General features: G+C 41.9%; 3 protein-coding genes across 8 annotated transcripts; 2 read left to right on the top strand and 1 right to left on the bottom strand.

Moving 5' to 3' along the window:
* The first annotated feature begins 3,921 nt into the window (after positions 1 to 3,921).
* Positions 3,922 to 9,161, top strand: LOC6585274 (hypoxia up-regulated protein 1). The gene is made up of 3 exons (XM_002010871.4): positions 3,922 to 4,106; positions 4,290 to 4,666; positions 5,284 to 9,161. Exons 2-3 carry the CDS (start codon positions 4,305 to 4,307, stop codon positions 7,751 to 7,753), a joined length of 2,832 nt encoding a protein of 943 aa, XP_002010907.1. The 5' UTR covers positions 3,922 to 4,106; positions 4,290 to 4,304; the 3' UTR covers positions 7,754 to 9,161.
* LOC6585273 (ubiquitin-conjugating enzyme E2 Q2) lies at positions 8,977 to 17,887 on the top strand. Of its 6 annotated transcripts, none has more exons than XM_002010870.4 (9): positions 8,977 to 9,319; positions 11,522 to 12,724; positions 14,690 to 14,806; positions 14,908 to 15,207; positions 15,274 to 15,348; positions 15,462 to 15,753; positions 15,833 to 15,981; positions 16,049 to 16,127; positions 16,199 to 17,887. In XM_002010870.4, exons 2-9 carry the CDS (start codon positions 12,563 to 12,565, stop codon positions 16,228 to 16,230), a joined length of 1,206 nt encoding a protein of 401 aa, XP_002010906.1. In that variant the 5' UTR covers positions 8,977 to 9,319; positions 11,522 to 12,562; the 3' UTR covers positions 16,231 to 17,887. The 6 variants fall into 6 exon arrangements, with proteins under 6 accessions (XP_002010906.1, XP_032588560.1, XP_015016681.1 ...); XM_032732669.2 differs by having other exon boundaries at positions 9,230 to 9,319; positions 16,046 to 16,127; XM_015161195.3 differs by having other exon boundaries at positions 9,230 to 9,319; positions 15,271 to 15,348.
* Positions 17,888 to 18,085: 198 nt separating this feature from the next.
* Positions 18,086 to 20,092, bottom strand: LOC6585272 (U3 small nucleolar RNA-associated protein 15 homolog). The gene is made up of 2 exons (XM_002010869.4): positions 19,919 to 20,092; positions 18,086 to 19,856 (listed from the first exon to the last, which is right to left on the bottom strand). Exons 1-2 carry the CDS (start codon positions 20,006 to 20,008, stop codon positions 18,342 to 18,344), a joined length of 1,605 nt encoding a protein of 534 aa, XP_002010905.1. The 5' UTR covers positions 20,009 to 20,092; the 3' UTR covers positions 18,086 to 18,341.
* Positions 20,093 to 20,381: the final 289 nt, after the last annotated feature.

The following is a 20,381-nucleotide window of genomic DNA, read 5'->3' as shown; positions in this document are numbered from 1 at the left end:
GCGAGCGCTCGCGAGAGCGTTTCGTTAACTCTTCGATGTGGCATACCTACGGACAGCGGCTACCAACCAGTGCTGCCAACTTTTCCGGGCAAGAAAATGCTAATTAACCTTTCAAACCTGCTAGAAAAGGCTAGATCAAATTCAAGAATAGCCAGAAATATAGCAATTTCAGTTTTTATACCCTTTGAAAATGGGAAATTCGGGTATAAAAGTATATATATTCTTGATCAGGGCGACAAGCTAAGTCGATTTATGCATATGCATATATGAACTCGAGCAGCCTCGACTAGAACTTTCTTACTTATCATGAATTATATTTTTATTCAAAAATTGACACACGATTATCGAGCTCAATAAAATCAATTTTCTCCTCGGCAGTGTACGAATTGTTTGTGCCAATAATATTCAAGTACCTTGGAGGCACTTAAAATAATGCTGGTTTGATTTTAAAAAATGCAAAATTTCCCGCCAGTAGCTAGATTACAATTTTTCCTGCAATTGGCAGTTAAAAAAGGCCAGATCTGGCCGGTAAAAGGCTAAGTTGGCAGGCCTGCAACCAACACAATGGCAGCGAGAGGAAATCTCTGCATTTTAACTGTGTGCACATAACAGTGTGGCTGAAGGTAGACAGTGTGTTGCATATACATACATATGTAGCTTTAACCGCAAAGTGAGTGAACAAGTGAGAGAGAGAGAGAGAGTGGTGCTGCGCGAGTGCATGCAAGGATTGCACAAAAACTGTTGCGAATATGCTGTTAAATTTAAATACAAAAATAAATACATTTTATGTATTTGAGTAAAAGTGCATTATTTATCCAAAGCAGAATGAGTATTAACGTAAATATGTTTCTGTCATAATTTTTATTTATCAAACGGTCAACGTCAATGCCTAATATGCTGCGCCTTGACTGCACGGGGCAGGAGTAAAGACGCTTTTGCAGCTTAATACATAGTTGGCTGGACAAGGTGGTGCTGGAATTGAAGATCCGCTATGGCCACCTGATGCTTGTCCATATCCTGCATTTTGCACGGATGCCAATACGGGGGAATTGTACATGCGTGCAGAGTAGCCAGAAGCCGTTGATGCTGTATATGCGGCAGGTGGAGGAGCTTTCGGCGCTACATATCCGACTGCGGCCGGTGCTGAGTAGTTCGGAGATGCAGGCCTAGAATGGGCAGAAGGACCTGAATAGCTTGGTGCACCGGGCGCTGAATATACGGTAGCCTTTGGTGCTGAATAACTTGGTGCGGCGGGTGCTGAGTTGCTAGGTGCAACAGGTGCTGAATATACAGATGCCTTGGGTGCTGAATAGCTTGGAGCGGCAGGTGCTGAATAACTTGAAGCCTTGGGCGCAGAATAAGTTTGAGTGGCTGGTGCTGAATAGCTTGGAGCTGAATAAGCAGGAGCCTTTGGTGCAGAATAAGTAGGAGCAGCTGGAGCAGAATAGCTTGGAGACTTAGACGCGGAATACCTTTGAGCGGCTGGTGCTGAATAGCTGGGAGCAGAATAAACAGGAGCCTTTGGTGCAGAATAACTAGGAGCTGAATAGCTAGGGGGCTTTGGTGCGGAATAGCTTTGAGTGGCTGGTGCTGAATAGCTTGGAGCGGCGGGTGCTGAATAGCTTGGAGCGGCTGGTGCTGAATAGCTTGGAGCAGCGGGTGCTGAATAGCTTGGAGCGGCCGGTGCTGAATAGCTTGGGGCGGCTGGTGCTGAATAGCTTGGCGCGGCCGGTGCTGAATAACTTGGAGCGGCTGGTGCTGAATAGCTTGGAGCAGCGGGTGCTGAATAGCTTGGAGCGGCCGGTGCTGAATAGCTTGGGGCGGCTGGTGCTGAATAGCTTGGCGCGGCCGGTGCTGAATAACTTGGTGTGGCTGGTGCTGAATAGCTTGGAGCCTTGGCTGATGAATAGCTTGGAGCAGCGGGTGCTGTATAACTTGAAACACCTTGTGCTGCATAGCTTGGAGCCTTGGGTGCCGAGTAACTTGGAGCGGCGGGTGCTGAATAGCTTGAAGCCTTGGGTGCCGAGTAACTTGGAGCAGCTGGTGCTGAATAGCTTGGTGCAGCTGGTGCTGAATAGCTTGGGGCGGCCGGTGCTGAATAGCTTGAAGCAGATGGTGCCGAGTAGCTTTGAGCAGCAGGTGCTGAATTGCCTGCAGCGGCTGGAGCTGAATAGCTTGGAGCGGCTGGTGCTGAATAGCTTGGGGCGGCCGGGGCTGAATAACTTGGAGCGGCTGGTGCTGAATAACTTGGTGCAGCTGGTGCTGAATAGCTTGGGGCGGCCGGTGCTGAATAGCTTGAAGCAGATGGTGCCGAGTAGCTTTGAGCAGCAGGTGCTGAATTGCCTGCAGCGGCTGGAGCTGAATAGCTTGGAGCGGCTGGTGCTGAATAGCTTGGGGCGGCCGGGGCTGAATAACTTGGAGCGGCTGGTGCTGAATAGTTTGGAGCCTTGGCTGCTGAATAGCTTGGAGCTGCGGGTGCTGTATAACTTGAAACACCTTGTGCTGCATAACTTGGAGCCTTGGGTGCCGAGTAACTTGGAGCGGCGGGTGCTGAATAGCTTGAAGCCTTGGGTGCCGAGTAACTTGGAGCAGCTGGTGCTGAATAACTTGGTGCAGCTGGTGCTGAATAGCTTGGGGCGGCCGGTGCTGAATAGCTTGAAGCAGATGGTGCCGAGTAGCTTTGAGCAGCAGGTGCTGAATTGCCTGCAGCGGCTGGTGCTGAATAGCTTGGAGCGGCGGGTGCTGAATAACCTTGAGGGGCTGGTGCTGAATAATTTGGAGCAGCAGGCGCAGAATAAACAGGACCCTTGGGCGCTGAATAGCTTGCAGCAGCTGGAGCAGCGTAAGTTGGAGCAGCAGGTACTGAATAGCTTTGAGCAGCTGGCGCTGAATTAGATTGATAGTTTGATCCCGAGCTGTACAGAACTGGTGGCCCGTATGCCTGCTGGGGAATGCCCTGGGATGAGCGCGAGAAGCGTTCGTCTATGCTATCCTCCGGGATGTTGAGGTCCTCCACTTGCTCATTGCTAGCCGCCAGGTGGTCTGATGTAGTCACTGCCACGAGGCAGAAGATGGCCAAAAACGTTAATAGATGCGTTCCGTGCATGTTCGTCGCTGAATACTTATGATTGACAAAATTCGGTTGGCATATTCTTTTATGAGCTCGGAACATCCAAATCAGCAAAAAACCCAAAAGACATTACGCAAGGGAAATTGCTGTTATTTTGATCAATTTCGGTTGAGCCAAATGCACAGAAGTCATTTTATGACTTCTACCTAACTTACTTATGCAAATGTATATATCCACATGCATACATACATACATATATATTTTAATTGAGTTGGCGTTGCTGTATATTAGCTGTGTTCTATTTTTTGGTTGTGTATCAGACGCTCAGATACACTTAACTGGAATTGATTAAAGGGAAAAGGTATTGCATTACCATATGCTAGAAAACCATGACATCGATAGATATACAATATATGTATACATCATGTTATAATTGATCAACTTGTATCTTGTGTCTTTTGTAGAGTATATGGTAACAATATATTTTAGCATTTCTCAGCAACTAAAGGTGAGTTATGTGGGTCGCATAATTGTAATGATTGCAAAATTTGCTGATTTAACCGATATGTCTGGCATGTAGCATGTTAAATAAATATGCTAACTATAGATAAAAAGAAAGAAGTGCCTTTAAATATACTTATATATATGTAATTGTGCATTCACTTAAAGCGGGAAATTTAAAAACATAATTAAATCAAATAAAGCTTTTTCAATGTTATTTAACATTTGTGCTTAATGTTAGTTAGCGCCATCTGTCGGTTTTCACATTACACTGCAAGTCAGCTGTGCATATACGTGTATCGGCAATATGCATTGAATTATCGAAGTCTGACGTTCACTTCCAAATCAACACGTCAACGATTTCTTCTTCTTCAAAGTTAGCCCCTTAACACCTGAAAGTCGGCGGCTAGCGACATTTTTATTAATTGGCAAGCATTTGTTGAAATAAAACGTTAACCACGGATCACTTATACACAATCATTTTCGCTGCAGGCATTTGCCGCAATCAAAGAATAATCAAATAGAAAATCAAAACGTAAGTGCAAGGGGTGGGCCTAACAGCTGCTGCCGCTGCTGCTTGCGTTGGCAAAAAAGGGGAAAAAAAGGGAAACGAAAATTGAATTGTGCTTCAAATAAGACGGAAGAGGTTATTGCTCCCGTGCCCAACTGACACTCATATATATTTTATATATGTATCTGTTCTCTTTTTTGTATACAGTGAGTCTGCACTATAATGGCCAATCAAAGATTGAGCTCGTCAACAGCCGGCGGCTGCCTTTCGCTCTCAATGCTGTTCGCCTGTCTGTGCATCATGGCATCTCAACTGACCGGCAGCAATGGGGCCGCCGTGATGTCTGTTGATCTCGGCAGTGAGTGGATGAAAGTGGGCGTCGTGTCGCCGGGCGTGCCAATGGAGATCGCATTGAATCGCGAGTCCAAGCGCAAAACACCGGCCATCATCGCTTTCCGCGATAATACGCGCACCATTGGCGAGGATGCCCAAACAATTGGAATACGCGATCCATCGGCCGCCTATGGCTATCTATTGGATTTGCTGGGCAAAACCATTGATAATCCCATTGTTGATCTGTACAGGTGAGTTGTATATTTACATTTCTCGCTCTCTCCCTGTCTCTCTTGCACACACACATTCTCTCGATGCCGCGTTGTGTCCGAGCATGTGTGGGCCACGTCATGTTAGCAAACTGTAAACGTTTTAAGCTAACAGCTGCTATCGCGCAAATTAAAAAAAAAAAAAAAATAAATGCTCAAAACTAACATAGACATGTAGCGATAAGTAATTGGCGGAAAATCGTTATAAATAAGAAATTTGAAATTTGCATGGTAATTTCTGGAAAGTTATTTACGTACGCCAGCTGCGTACAATAAATAGTGGCGTAAAACAGCTGTACGAATTAATATACATATATAGTATTAAAACATCTTTTTACTTGCTAATAAAAAATAAAAACAAAATAAATAAAACTCTTTGTTTATTTATTTATTCATTAGATGTTAAAGTTAACATAAAATTAAAACGAACTTAAAATCACGCACTACTTCAACTAAGCATTGTTTTTTTGTTTTTTGTTTTTTAAATTTATCATTCTTATACACTGTTAAGGCTATATAAAGACACTATCTTAGATTGAGATTTAGTTGTAGGTTGCTCGCCTTTCCAGTCCGTTTCTAATAACTTTGCTCATTTACAGAAAACGCTTTCCGTACTATACCATCGTGGGCGACAAGGAGCGCAATACGGTGGTGTTCAAGAAGAGCGACACCGAGGAGTTCAGCGTGGAGGAGCTGGTTGCCCAACTGCTGGTCAAGGCCAAGGAATACGCACAAGAATCGACACAGCAATCGATCACCGAATGTGTGCTAACGGTGCCCGGATACTTTGGTCAGGCCGAACGAGAGGCTTTGCTGGTCGCTGCACAATTGGCCAATTTGAAGGTGCTGCAGCTGATCAACGATTATGCGGCCGTAGCGCTTAACTATGGCGTGTTCCATCGCGGAGAGATCAATGAGACGGCACAGTATTTCCTGTTTTATGATATGGGCGCCTACAAGACATCCGCTGCGGTGGTCAGCTATCAGTTGGTCAAGGATAAGCAGACCAAGGAGGTCAATCCGGTGGTCCAGGTGCTGGGCGTTGGCTATGATCGATCGCTGGGCGGCCTGGAGATACAGCTGCGCTTGCGCGACTATTTGGCCCAGGAGTTCAATGCCCTGAAGAAGACCAAGACGGATGTCACGCAGAGTCCACGGGCGCTGGCCAAACTGTTCAAGGAGGCGGGTCGTGTGAAGAACGTGTTGTCAGCCAACACAGAACATTATGCGCAGATTGAGAATCTGCTGGAGGATCAGGACTTTAAGCTGGTGGTGTCGCGCGAGAAGCTAGAGGAGCTATGCGCTGATCTGTGGCCACGCACCACTAAACCATTGGAGGATGCTCTCGCCACGTCGAACCTGTCGCTGGATGTGATCACTCAGGTGATACTCTTTGGTGGAGGCACGCGTGTGCCACGTGTTCAGGAGACAATCAAGCAGCTGATCAAACAGGAGCTGGGCAAGAATCTGAATGCTGATGAATCGGCCACCATGGGCGCCGTCTACAAGGCAGCCGATCTGTCCTCTGGCTTTAAGGTGAAGAAGTTCATAGTTAAAGATGCAGTCATCTTCCCCCTGCAAGTGTCCTTTGAACGTGATCCGGGCGATGGTGCAGCCGTGAAGCAAGTGAAGCGTGTGCTCTTCGCCCTGATGAATCCCTATCCGCAGAAGAAGGTAATCACCTTCAACAAGCACACGGATGACTTTGAGTTCTATGTAAATTATGGAGACTTGGATCGCTACAGCGCGGAGGATATTGCTGCTCTTGGAAGCCTCAATATCACGCGCGTTGAACTGCAAAAGGTCAAGGATCTGCTGGAGAAGTCGAAGAAGGATCAGGTGGACAATAAGGGCATCAAGGCGTACTTCTATATGGATGACTCTGGCATTTTCCGTTGCACGGGCGTCGAGTACGTTTATGAGAAGCAAAAGGTTGATGAGGAGCAGGACGAGGATAGCACATTGGCCAAGCTAGGCAGCACCATCAGCAAACTCTTCACCAAGGAGGCTGAGAAAGCTGAGGGCAGCGAAACCCCAACGTCCAATGACCAAGAATCCGGGGAGGAGCCAACCGAACCCAAGCCTGATGATGAAACTAAGAAAGCCGGTAATGCCAACGACTCAGTTCCCACCAAAAATGTAGATGAGAACAAGACGGAGGCCAAGAATGAGACCATCAAACTAGTCACCATCAAGGCACCCGTGGCCCACAAGACAGAGATTAGATTTACACAGCCTTTGAGTGGCAGCGGTTACAACGACGCTCTGGCCAAGCTGCAGGCTATCAACAAGCAAGAGGAGGAGCGCGTTCGCTTGGAGTCCACATTCAATGCACTCGAATCGCATATCATTGAGGTGCAGCAGAAGCTGGATGAAAAGCCTTATGCGGAGTGTGCCACGGACGCGGAGAAGGAGGAGCTGTTAGCCGAGTGCAGCAAGCTGTCCGAGTGGCTGTACGAGGATGAGGAGAATCGTACGCCCGAAGTTTATGAGGAGAAGTTGAAGCAGCTGAAAAAGCTGTCAAGTGTATTCCTCGGTCGTCACTGGGAGCACGAGGAACGTCCGGATGCGATCAAGTCCTTCAAGGGCATGATCGAGAGCGCTGAAAAGTTCCTTCTGACGGCACGTAATCTCACCAAGGACACAAATCCCGAGATGGATGTCTTCACTCAGGTGGAGATCGATACGCTCGTCAAAGTGATCACAGAGTCAAGCACCTGGCTGAAGACCGAAGTCGCCGCCCAGAAGAAGCTCAGCCGAAATGCGGATGTGCGTCTAACGGTGCAAGATATGATGAAAAAGATGGCCACGCTGGATCGCGAAGTTCAGTATATGGCCAACAAGATGAAGATTTGGAAACCTAAGGCGAAGGTCGATAAGAAGCCTAAGGAGCCTGTACCTGCTGAAGAGACAGTTCAAGGCAGTGGCAGTGGTAGCGGCGACAACGCCGACTTCAAAACCGAAGAAGCGGCCAAGGACAAAGCTGAGCAGCCAAAAGATCAGAAGGAGGAGGAGCAGGTAACACCCACTCCCACAAGCGACGCCAAAACACCACACAGCGAACTCTAAAGCAAGACTGCATGAAATGAACAGAAAGAGAACGTGAGAGGTAAATCGAGAGAGAGAGAGAGAGAGAGAGAGAGATAGCGTGAAGAAGAGAACGCAGGATAAATTCACAATCGGAGAAAATGCGAAAACAGGAAAAGTTGTGCGCTTAATGCGTTGGGCTTGACCAGAAGGGAGGGGAAATAACGGATTAGGGGGACAATCCGTTCGAAGCTTTGAAGTAGTAAAACGAAAATGTAGGGGGCATACGTTGGCTTACGGGTGGACGGCTCTGGTCTGAAGCCCAATGCATTTTTCGTACAAAATTAGAGAAAAGAAGAGTAGATGAAAAAAAGAGCGTTCAATGTTTTTTTTTTTTTTATCTTAAATTATTATTTCGTTCGAACTAGCTAATGGCGGGGTTAAATTATGCTACTTTAAACATAAATCTATAACTAAAGAAATCCAATGAAGTGTAAAAATTCAATTTTCATTCCGTCGTGCTTTAAGTTCAATCTATTAATGCCTGGATATATTATCTAATTAAATAAAAACCAAAACACACAAAAAGACTTGAAGTACTCAACTCCCTTACACACAACATTTATCCACATTCATGTGCGCCCAGTATCTAAAAATGTATACCTAAAAAAAAAATATTTATAATAAACACTTTAATTGATGCAGTATTAATTAAAGTAAAAATAACGGGAAGTAAGCTCAAAAGTATAATAAAAACTAAATAATAATAATAAAAAAGGAGTAGATTCTAATAAAGTAGCTATAATTTTTTGTATTTACAAAAGAAATTTTTGTTAAACATATCGATCGAATTTAATTAAATTTTGTTTGAATTTTTAGTGTAACGCATATGTTGTGTTCGTATGTATATATGAAAAATGTTATTAAATAGCACCAGCTGATGCTGATGTACCAAATTCCAATGGCCAATATCGATAGCAAATGGGAAATAAAGCAACAATGCATTTAGGTAAACATCGATATTTTTAAAAGCTGTCATGTCTCTCGAATTTGCGAATTTGTGCAGAACAATTACAGTATATTAAATATGTATTGTATTTAAAATTCGATTTATGAGGTTATCTTAATAGTTATTAATATTTTTCACGAATAGATCACCCGTAAAATGCGACATATTATGGTATTTTAAACACATTGTTGTTTTCTTTGACAAACCACTCTGGTCACACTTTTTGAGCAAGAAATATCGTCAGACGTTCACGGAAGACGATGTACATAGATTATAATTCCGGAGACATTTACACGCCTACGTGATTGCTAAGTTTCGGGAGCATATTGTAGTTAAAGCCATTAAATTCTAGTTTTAAAAAAAAGTGCATGTTATGTTAAGTGATAGAACTTATAAAACTCTTACAAACTGGACTACAAAACGAGGAGAATAATAACAAATTAAAAAGCTATTCGCGTTTATACAAATACATATGCAATAACTGCGACACATCAAAGGCCATTTGCCACAAAAAATATGGCGAAGGCGAATTAGTGCAATCGTGCAAAACTTTAAAATACACGCATATATACATAGTTGCAGTAAGGTATTTTGCAGAGGTAATTGTACCTGACTATTAATGTATGAATGTGCATCCATATCGTACCATACATCCATATGAATATATAGATATTGTGTGTTGTAAGATTTCCTGTAATGTTTGGCAGTGTGCAATGAAAACATGTGTATGTATGTACATAACTACACATTCATATGTATTTATTGTATCTGCCAATTGATTTTGTTGAAAAAATATTTATTTGAAAACAACAGTCAGTTAGCCATTTCGATAGCACAACAATGTGAATTTGTCTAAATAGTCACGAATACATTTGCTGCAGTGGGGGATAGGGAGAAACCGATATCTAATTTGTTCGTTTTTACATTCAACGTTTACATTTGACTTGCATATGTACGTATATACATATGTAATTTCATACACACACGTATGTATGAGTGTGTGTTTGTGTATATATGTGTGTGTGTGAGTGTGATAGTGCAGAGTGCGAATTTCCTTCTTTCGATAGCAACGTAAGCGCACCGATAACTTCTTTCGATTGTCATTGTTGCTCTGCTGACTGATTCTGTTGCGGTTGCTTTCGGTACATACATACATACATAATTATGTTAGTGTGTGTGAGTCGCTTGCACGGCGACGGCGCCTGTCTGGCGAAAGTGATTTTTCAGTAAAATTTCGCAGCTTCAAGTCGTCGGACGGAGTGGAGTGCAGCAGGTCGATCGGTCCGGTGGAGCCAAATTGACGATGTCGTAAAGGTGCCAAGCGGGCGTGCGACTGACTCCGTTGCTTTTTATTATTGTGTCTGTGTGCGCGTGTGCGTTTGTCTGTCTGTGCCCTGTGCCTCTGTTTATTTATTGTTGGCTTTTCAATTTTCATTCCACTTGCCCATATTGTTATTATTTATTTATATAAAGTTTTTTTTTTTTTTTTTTCTTTGTGCATTTAGAACTTAATTCGAACGGGTTCATTGCGTACGTGAGTCTGTGTGCTGTCTGCGTGTGTGCGTTTGTTTAAATGTGGTGGGTCTCTGTATGTGTGTTTGGTATACGCAAACAAAGGAGCTCTACGTTTTCACCTCCTCTTACTCTTTTCTCTGTTTTCAATGTATAAAGTGCAGGATAAGGTAGATTGAATAAAACACAGTGCAGCAGCATAGCGGCGACAGCGACAGTTACAGCCATAGCAGCAAGGCAACAGTAAAGTCAATTAGTTGCATTAGTGTTTGCATGCATACGTCTTAATGTGCATAAGTGCGTGTATGCACAATAGAAAACATTAAAAATTATTGTAGTCCATTACCGCTTCGTTGATATGCTCCAATGTACATGTCAACATTTATGCATACATATGTATATGTATATGTTTTTAAATTAACGTGTGTGTGCAAGTGTACGTGTATTTGTGCGGTTTTACATTGAACTGTCTTCAGCCCGTCAGTCCAGCAGCTGGGCAGGCAAAGCCGAATTTGAACGCTCTCCTCACGCTCTCTGTCTCTCTCTCTCTCGCTCTCTCCCTCTCTTACATCTGCCCATATTCCGCGTGAGAGTAAGCTTGAAGCCGTGCACAGTAGCGCCAGAGGCGCCAAAAAATGAAAGCATCGCATTTGAATTGTTATCGTACACAGGCATTGGCATACATATGTGTTGGTATACTGAGACTTTGGCATGGAGAAAATCACTTTCATTCTACTATGCGCTGTCGCAGCTGTTCTGGACTGCAGAATTTACAGGCTTCTTTTTTTGCACCCGCTTACGTAGAGAGGCGATTGGCTCAAATTTAAACTGTAAACGAAACACTTTGGACTCTCCATTTTGATTCTTGATCGAGTGCAAATAATTAAAGAATAAGAAGAGTGAACAATTACATGATTGCAAAATGTGTTAGGTCAAGTATTAAAATTAAAATGAAGTGAAATGGAAAGAAATAAACAAAATTGATTTGGCAAACAAAGTTTAAAATTTTCTCAATCATTTATCATATGTGTGTGCATGTATGTATATTTTTAAGCAAGTAAAAGCTGACGTAGCAAGCTAGACACAAAAAAGCAATCATGGTAAAAGTTTTGTTTCGTTAGTTTTGATTTGTATTAATATTATTATTATCGTATTTAGTACTTGCAAGTAGAAGTATATGTAATTTTGTTTGTAAACTTTATTTTGACGTGAGTGCTTGATTGTTATTAATTTGTTTGCAATGATTGCAAGTGAAACACGTGCTCATGATGTTGTTTCTGAATACGCAGAGTGCAGAAGCCGCAAATCAAGGACCCCCAATAGAAAGCAATAGAGGAGGACATTGCTGAAAGTCAACGAAACGACGCCACAGAGTGAAAGACCGCTAGGAGTGGGAGTGGGAGAGGGAGACGAAGAGCGTGAGCGAGAGCGAAAGCGTCGCGTCAAAAATTGAGCGCATGCTGTGTAGGGGGCGGCGCAGAAGACGACTCAAGTGAAGTGCAAGCAGCAACAACAGAATAACAATAATATTAATAACAACAATAACAAAAACAGTAATTATAAGAAGAAAGAAAGAAAGAAAAAAAAAAAGAAAAAGAAAATAAATAACACCAATACTTGCATCAAGCAGCCAACAAATAAATATATGTAAAGCGAACGTGTGCGTGGGTATCCGATGCCAATAACGAACATGTTGATAAATTTGCCTTACCCTGCTGATGCCACTGTTTCAATAACAGTATAATATCAACTACCTCCAACAAAATTAATAAAAATAAGACCTCAATAAAGGGATAAACGAGCGAGCGAGACAAAAAACCGAAGAACAGCAGCCTTGCTAGCTTTATACAATAAAAAACGCGAGTTACAGCTAGACACGAGCGCCACCTACCGTCGACCGCACGCACAATACGACAGAGAGAATGAGAGTCTGAGCAAAGGGACCCAAAACGTCACAGCCGCAACAAAAGCAAAAATATAACTAAAAGAAGTAAATACAAAACAACAAACAACAAATTACGAACAACATCAAAAGAAAATTATATTAAAAACAAAGTGCATCCAGACATTCAGCTCAGACGCTTGCATTGTATAAGTGCATGTGTATCTCCGCGTGCGTGTGTCCGTGTGTGTTCGTTACCGTGCTAGCGCGTATGTGGAAGTAGTGGTAGTTTGTGGTGCTGTTATCTGCTCCCTTTCTATACATCCACTCACACACACACACACACACACATACACACACATAAACGCACAGACACACACGGCAACTCGGGCTCCGGTGGGAGGCGAATCCGTGACTGACTGGCTGTCACGTTGTCTTGCCCGCCAATATGGCGTGCCTTAACACACTGAAGCAAGAAATCAAAACACTGGAGAAAATCTTTCCGAAGAACCACGACCGCTTTCAGATACTCAATTCCAGCGTAGATGAGCTCCTCTGCAGGTTCATCGATAAGAATGGCAAGCGCTACGACATACATGCAAACATAACGGTAAGTAGTACTATATAAACCTATAATATATATATATATGTATATACTTATCAACAAATGCGCAGTTAAAGTAATTCATAAAGTGCACATAGAGACAGTGTATATTAGATACATATATCAAGTTAATGCGATTGCTCATTGATTGATTGATTGATTGACTAACTGACTGATGATCCACGCCTAGCTCCAATTCAATCTTATTTATGTTAGATCCAATATAAACTTTATTTGATCCCCAATACTGTTGTTGCGAGGCACAAATCAGCAGACGCTTTCCATTACAGTTTGTTTGTATGAAAAAAAAAAAAAAAATTAAACCTGCTTCTAATTACAAATAAACATTTATGTGTATTGTAAACACTGATCAAATAACTGCATGGCTCAATCAAATTGACGAAGGTCACTTTGCTCTTATTTCCGGCGCACCGCTAGAATTTCCAGCCAGAGAAAGAGAGAGAGAGAGAGAGAGAGAGAGAGAGAGAGAGAGAGAGAGGGGGAGAGAGAGAACAGAAAACTTCTTGCTGTTTTGCAACTTTTACAGTAGAATTCCATTGGTTTATCCTACAGGCTGCCCTACCTCTCCCTCTCTCTCTCTCTTTCTCTCTGTGCCTCACTCATCCTCTCCTTTCTTTTATTCCTGCTGTTTTTTTGCTCTCTCAGCTTTGCTGCTGCGAAAATCTGTCTGCTTCATCATCTTTTTTGATCATGTTTTTCGTTTACATATTTTCGTTACTCTACTCCAAGGCGAAAGGGTATCTACGTATTCTCACAAAATATGTAACATAACAACAGGAGTTTAATTTTTGCCTAGATTCACTGTGAGAACTCAACTATAACAGTATATTAGAGTTTAGCTAAATAGTAACTAAATCAGTGATTTAGTCTAAATAGACATTCAAAAGTTTTGCCATATCTATTAGACTGCATCTCTTTTACTAAAGGGTATTGACGCTTCTATTTACTACATATTGTTTATTTTTTGTTTTCTTCAGTTCACCTTTCGTAAAGTTGCTCTCACACGCTGTTTTATCGTGCCGTTGTCGATTCTTATTTAGGGGCAGCGTGCTTCAATAATTTATGATTCATTGCCCTGCGCCTCCAACAACAGTTGCCAACTTGCCAAGTTCGCCTCTGTCATACCGTCCCTCGCCTCACCGCTGTCCTTCTGTCTTCACTTCTGTCTGCTCTCCTCGCATCCTCCACTCTCCTCTGCTGTCCTCACCGCTCCACTGTGCTCTGCTCTGCTCTGCTCAGCTCTGCTCAGCTTCGACTCTGCTTTGGTTCAACGATCTAATTAAAGGTTATATATGTATGTAATTTCATTGACGCTGTCTCGCAGCTTTTGTTATAGTCTCCACATTCAGAAATATATATAATATACACATTATTTATATATATGTATATATATACATACATACAGGTATTATCTGGCTGTTTAGCCAACTGTTTATGTCTGTTAAGCTATCAGTAAATTGAGCAATATTTTCAATATTTCCTTGAATGATAATAAACAAGGAATGGGAACTTTGAAACTTTGCTGTGTTAAATTTATTAACTTGACTGATTAATCAGTATAGCCAACAAATCTAAATCGCATAACAGCTTTTAAATGTTATTAGTATATGTAAATAAAATTGCGAAACTTGAATATCTTGATTAGTCACACAAAATAGCTGTATGGAAAAGAAGGAGTTATTTATAGAACAACTCTCAACTGGTATTAGAGTAGGGAGACAATTCAGTGTACAGTAGAACTGAATACCTATAGCATATAGCTAATTTATATATATTCATAAAATGTCGGCAAGCAAATGCAATGAAAACTGGACAAACTTCTATGTAGATTGGGGATTATATAAGACATTTTATATATGTATATACAATATAATGTCTCTGCACTTGTGAGCGTTTATGTTATATTTGTTTTGATTGAATTGCTATGTTTTTTTTTTGTTTCATCCTCAGGAAACGTATCCATCATCGCCGCCAGTTTGGTTTGCTGAGAGCGAAGAGACGAGCGTCACGAACGCCGTGCAAATCCTTAGCAACACAAATGGTCGCGATAATCATGTGATTAATCAGGTAAGTTAACATGCCTTTCCCTCTCCCTCTCTCTCTCCCACTCCCGCTCTCTGTCTCTCCGTGAATTCGTGCATTAATCAGTGATTATGTATATGCGTTAGGTTGGCATATTGCTGCGTGAGCTGTGCCGTTTACACAATGTTCCACTGCCACCCGATATTGATAATTTAACGCTGCCGCTGCAAACGCCGCCGCCCTCTGCCTCGCCATTACGCTTGGAGCGTTCAGCTGGTGGTGGGGGTGTTGGTGGCGGCGTTGGCGGTGGAGCGGGCCCACATGGCAACGAGGAGACTGATTCGGATCAGGACGAAATCGAGGATCCCATCGGTGAGAGCGAGCAGGAGAGCGAGGGCGATGAGGATCTACCATTGGAAATGGATGATGTGCGAAACACAAATAAAGTACGTCAACGCATGAACAATTACAATTGTTGTTATTATTATTATTAATGAAATCTCTTTAAGCAGAAAGATGATATGGAGGTGGAACATTTAGCGACTTTAGAAAGACTGCGTCAAAGTCAAAGACAAGACTATTTAAAAGTGCGTACATACATATATACAAGAAAAGTATAGAATTTCATGTATATAACTGTCTCTCTCTCTTGTTCTCTATATCGCCTCTCTATATCGCCATCTCTTTCTAATTGATGCAGGGTTCAGTTTCTGGTTCAGTACAGGCAACAGATCGCCTGATGAAAGAACTACGTGATATTTATCGATCCGATGCGTTCAAGAAGAACATGTACTCCATTGAGCTCGTCAACGATTCCATTTATGAATGGAATATACGCCTCAAGTCTGTCGATCCGGATAGTCCATTGCACAGCGATCTGCAGCAGTTGAAAGAGAAGGAGGGCAAAGATAGCATATTGCTCAACATACTCTTCAAGGAGACGTATCCGTTCGAGCCGCCCTTTGTTCGTGTCGTGCATCCAATCATCTCAGGTGCCTGGCTTAATTACCTAACCAATTGATTGCCATAATTCCAACAATGATTCTAATGCTTTCATCGTTTCTTCATTAGGTGGCTATGTGCTCATTGGTGGCGCTATTTGCATGGAGCTGCTGACCAAGCAAGGCTGGAGTTCCGCCTACACAGTCGAAGCCGTGATCATGCAAATTGCCGCGACGCTGGTCAAGGGCAAAGCGCGCATACAATTTGGTGCTACAAAGGTGCGTAATATTAAGCAGACATTAAGTGCTTATAAATGATATACATTTCTTTTCTAATCCAAAGCAGGCGCTCACCCAGGGACAATACAGCTTAGCAAGGGCTCAACAGAGCTTCAAATCTTTAGTGCAGATCCACGAGAAAAATGGTAAATCGTAGCAAATGAATAACTCAAATTGTAATCGAATTGTGCTAATTGCTTGTTATTGTCATTGACAGGTTGGTTTACGCCGCCGAAGGAGGATGGCTAAGATTTATTGTTGCTTAAGTGTTTGTATAAGCTTAAGGAACGGACGTTTGCCAAATGTCGTCGCTCATCCATATACATATATATATATATATATATATATATATTTATATATACATATTTATATATACAAAAATATATATATATATAAATATAAATATTTATTTATATATATATACACAAACTAACAAAAAACAAAACAAAACACCTACCCCGAAAACACCAGACACATGCGGCTAGATAAGCCACATACAGAGCGTATCAGTAGAAGAAGCGGAGGCCAGCACAGCAGCACAAGCAGCTGCAGTAGTCGGAGCTGCAGCATCTTTCAAAGCAGCATCATCATCATCATTTCAAATCGAACCCGCCATTCAAACATTATTTATATAATGGACAGCGCGTTGTCCAAAATAAGTTTTGCAATTTGTGTATACTTGATAAAAAAAGGAAAACAACAAATATTTGCATATATACATATATGTATATATATATGCTGTGACATATGTTGTGCATACGTCGGTATATATACATACATACACACACACACACACATACATTGAAGGTAATTGATGTAAGGATGTTACGGTGCATGTGGATATGCATATACGCATATCGTATTGATTGAATGCAATTGTTTATGTTTTCTTTTTTTTTTCTCTTCGTTTTAACATTTATTGTATTATGTGAAGCGTTTAATTTGTCATTCTGTCTGACTTTCATCGCTTGATAATTTATGTATAGTAGGAAAAAAGTTATAGCAGCGAAATCATACAATTCTCAAAATCTTTGTTACCTGTAAGAGATTTTTTGTTACATTTTTTTTTTTTTTAAAGATCCTCTCGTTCAAAATTTATTAAGATATACATTGCTTCGAATATATATTAAAAAAAAAAACAAAAAACAAGAAGATTAAATAAATAAATAATATATTTATATTTGTAAACGATAAAATTGTACAGTTAGCAGCAATAATTAACAATTACCGATTATGATAATGATAACAACAACATCAGCAACAGCAACAGCAGCAACAACAACAACAACAACAATTGCAACAGCAGCACCAATAGCCGCGTGTAAATGTAAAGGCAATTTATGCATATGTATATGTAATGTAGGTGTACCAATTTAACGCGGATTGAAGGTGTGAGCTCTATGTATGGAAGTGACCTGGTATTTGTTCACCACGGGACACTGGATGGATGAGTAGTGGATGGAAGGACCGTGCGGCAGCAGCGGAAAGACGAAGAGACAAGGCATACACACACACACACACACACACACCTGCATATACCTAGTTGTAATTAGCTAAGTAACGTAATATACTAATATTTTTTTTAGTTATTAATCTTGTAACCTTATATATTTCGCACTAGCTTTAAGAGATTGCGATTGCGGATGTAGTTATAGTGCATAAACATATATATCTATATATGTATATGTATATGTATATGCTTATATATAAATAAATATACATATGTGTAGCATATACAACTAGAGGAGTTAAACGTTAAGCGATAATAACAACAGAGAAATAAACGAAAAATCGTAAGCAAAACAAATACAGCAACAACAAAACACCACGAGCGTAAGCAAATTCTAACTGTAAATTCGTCTTTCCAAATAACCGTAAACAAAAAGCAACAAATACAAATACAAAATAAAAACAGCCCAATAAAAATAAATTGCGAAAGAAAAAGAATAAAATTATATAGCATATTAATTGGAAATAATGAAGTTACAACCAAACTATTTAACGCAATGACCATAAACGAGGGTGGCTTAACAACTTTCCGAGTTAACACAAAAAGATATATATACATATAATAATAATATTGAAATACAAAAACCACAAGAAATTTAAATAACATTTATCTTTTTATTTTTCTATGTTCACATTAAGGATTTCCGATCCGATCTATCTGAATTTTGAGAACATTTTCACATTAGGCTTGACTAACCCAAGAAAAAAAAACAAACTTTGAAGCGAAATAGTATTTAGCTTTGTACAATTTAAGCTTAGGTAAATGAATGAAATGCAAACATAAATAGATTTCACTGCAGTAAAACTAATGTTAGAAATTAATCTTAGACATAGCTCAATCGATTAATCGATCAGTCGACAATGACTATGTAGCTGGAGGCTGCTTTTGAGGGATGCATTTTGGTCGGAATTGGCTGGGTGTAGCTGTGATTAGTGCTGGACTCGTTGTTGTCAAGGGCGCCGCCAATGATCATCTCGAGAGCACCTTTGATTTGGAGCAGCTGGCAGGTGAGCTCCACCTCCGATTTCATGGTCCGTTTGAGTCGCTCTAAGGCGGCTATCATGGGTTTGTTGTAGGCAAAGGCATTGTTCTCAAACACATCCATCACAGCGCTGGCTGCATTCAGCAGCGGACGCATAAAGCGCACCTCGCCGAGATGTTTGCAAAGGAAGTTGATGAATCGGATTATAGTTATATCTTTGCGATCGGTTAATGCGGCTTGTAGCGCACCGCGATGTTGCAGCTCCGTAATGACGGCCACAACCATCTCCGGGTGTTTCTTAACATTTAACGGTGTGCAGACACAGTCGAGGGCCTTCTTGTAGTTATATTTGCGCAGATGGATATCGAACTTCTGCAGTTTGTTACCTTTGCTTTTGTCGGATACCACATGATCGACTGGAACACCCGTCGCCGGACGTGCCATCTTCTGCAAACGTTGTTTCCGGTAACTGACCCTGATCTTTTTCAGGTGACTCGGTTTGCTTTCAACAATCATACGCTTAATGGAGACAAGGCCATCGACCATGCCGGCAACCACAGCCTGATCCTTGGCAGCAACGCCCAGGCTAACAACAGCATTTGGATAGGTCAGAGTGTGCACAGTTTTGTAGGTGCTCACATCGTAGATCTTCACATGACGATCCAAACCGCCGGACAGCAGGCGTCGGCCATCAGAGCCAAGGCTCAGGCAAGTGATTGTCTTGTGGTGCTGCGACATGGTCGTCAGCAGGCGACTGCCGCTAATCAAGTCCCAAACACGCACCTGTGTGCCGCCGGCCGTGATGAATATCGAACCATTGGGCAGAAACAGCATCGACTCCACTGGACTGCCATGGTCCAGAGTATGGGTGATGGCTTTCTCGGCGCGTGTGTCGTACAGATTGATTTTTCCATCGTAGCCGCCGGAGATGAACATGTGAGATGACTGCGGGTGCATTGCACCGGCTCTTATATAATCGGTGTGTGCATCTTCATATGTTTGCACCACTTTCTCGTTCGCCACATCCCAGAGCCGGACGGATTTATCGTCCGCGAAGCTTGCCAGCTGGAGCTTGTCGGCGGTGAAGAAGGCGCGATGCACGGGCGCTTTGTGGCCTTTGAATAACCTCAATATGTTACGGCTGGTCGTGTCGAAGATTTTAACATGTCCTTCTTCGTCGCCGGCGGCCAGCAGCCGACCATCCTGACGGAAATTAGCGCCGTATGCGGTCTTTTGGAAACGTGACAAGTTCTTGACCACAAGCTTGGTCACCAGATTGTAGATTTGTACACGCACCGAACAGGTCAGCACAAAGTTACTCGGTTCACTGGGACTGAAGTCAATATAGTCTATCGTTGTATGCTCCTTCAGCAGTTCGGGTTTCTGTTCGGTGAAGTGTCTTATGTTTACTTTGATTATATCTACAATAAGAACAATGAGCTTACCGCTAAACGATCCCAGTAAATTGTATCGGGCGTGACCACTTGCGCCTTCTGTTGAAATCGTCGTATATTAAGTGGCTGGAAGCTAGTCATGTTGATTTTAATGTCTTCGTAGTTAATTGGCGTCAGCGCGCGCGCACGTGGAAGGCAACAACATGATGGGCATGCAAATTTCGATAGATTTATATCGATAACGATCGTTGTCTGTAGATTGGTCACATTGCTATATCAGCTGATCGGCAGCCGTTAAAAATACCGAATTAAGCACTCCTAATTAAGTGCTAATGCTGAAAAGCGTTAAAAAATGATCAGACAGTAATACTCACAAGTGTATTAACAATCTAAATTATATACTCAAATTAAATGTGCGTCGAATTAATTGATGATGTTTTTGCCATAAAATATTGTTTTTCCGTTTTTTCATACCACTTTGGTCAGTGTTCTTACCTTAACCGGGAACGGTGAA

This window comes from Drosophila mojavensis, unplaced genomic scaffold, assembly GCF_018153725.1.
Source record: "Drosophila mojavensis isolate 15081-1352.22 unplaced genomic scaffold, ASM1815372v1 contig_136, whole genome shotgun sequence".
In the NCBI taxonomy this organism is placed as follows: Eukaryota; Metazoa; Arthropoda; class Insecta; order Diptera; family Drosophilidae; genus Drosophila; species Drosophila mojavensis.
This window is presented reverse-complemented; position numbering and strand designations above follow the sequence as displayed.

What these genes read in the sequence shown, in the direction of transcription:
- LOC6585272 (XM_002010869.4), bottom strand. Translation starts at nt 20,008, where the DNA reads ATGACTAGCTTCCAGCCACTTAATATACGACGATTTCAACAGAAGGCG. An exon ending in TTTACTGGGATCGTTTAGCG is followed by an intron (nt 19,857 to 19,918) that starts GTAAGCTCATTG and finishes TTCACCGAACAG; the next exon opens with AAACCCGAACTGCTGAAGGA.
- LOC6585273 (XM_015161194.3), top strand. Translation starts at nt 12,563, where the DNA reads ATGGCGTGCCTTAACACACTGAAGCAAGAAATCAAAACACTGGAGAAA. An exon ending in ATAATCATGTGATTAATCAG is followed by an intron (nt 14,807 to 14,907) that starts GTAAGTTAACAT and finishes TATATGCGTTAG; the next exon opens with GTTGGCATATTGCTGCGTGA. An exon ending in AAAGACAAGACTATTTAAAA is followed by an intron (nt 15,349 to 15,461) that starts GTGCGTACATAC and finishes TAATTGATGCAG; the next exon opens with GGTTCAGTTTCTGGTTCAGT.
- LOC6585274 (XM_002010871.4), top strand. Translation starts at nt 4,305, where the DNA reads ATGGCCAATCAAAGATTGAGCTCGTCAACAGCCGGCGGCTGCCTTTCG. An exon ending in CCCATTGTTGATCTGTACAG is followed by an intron (nt 4,667 to 5,283) that starts GTGAGTTGTATA and finishes GCTCATTTACAG; the next exon opens with AAAACGCTTTCCGTACTATA.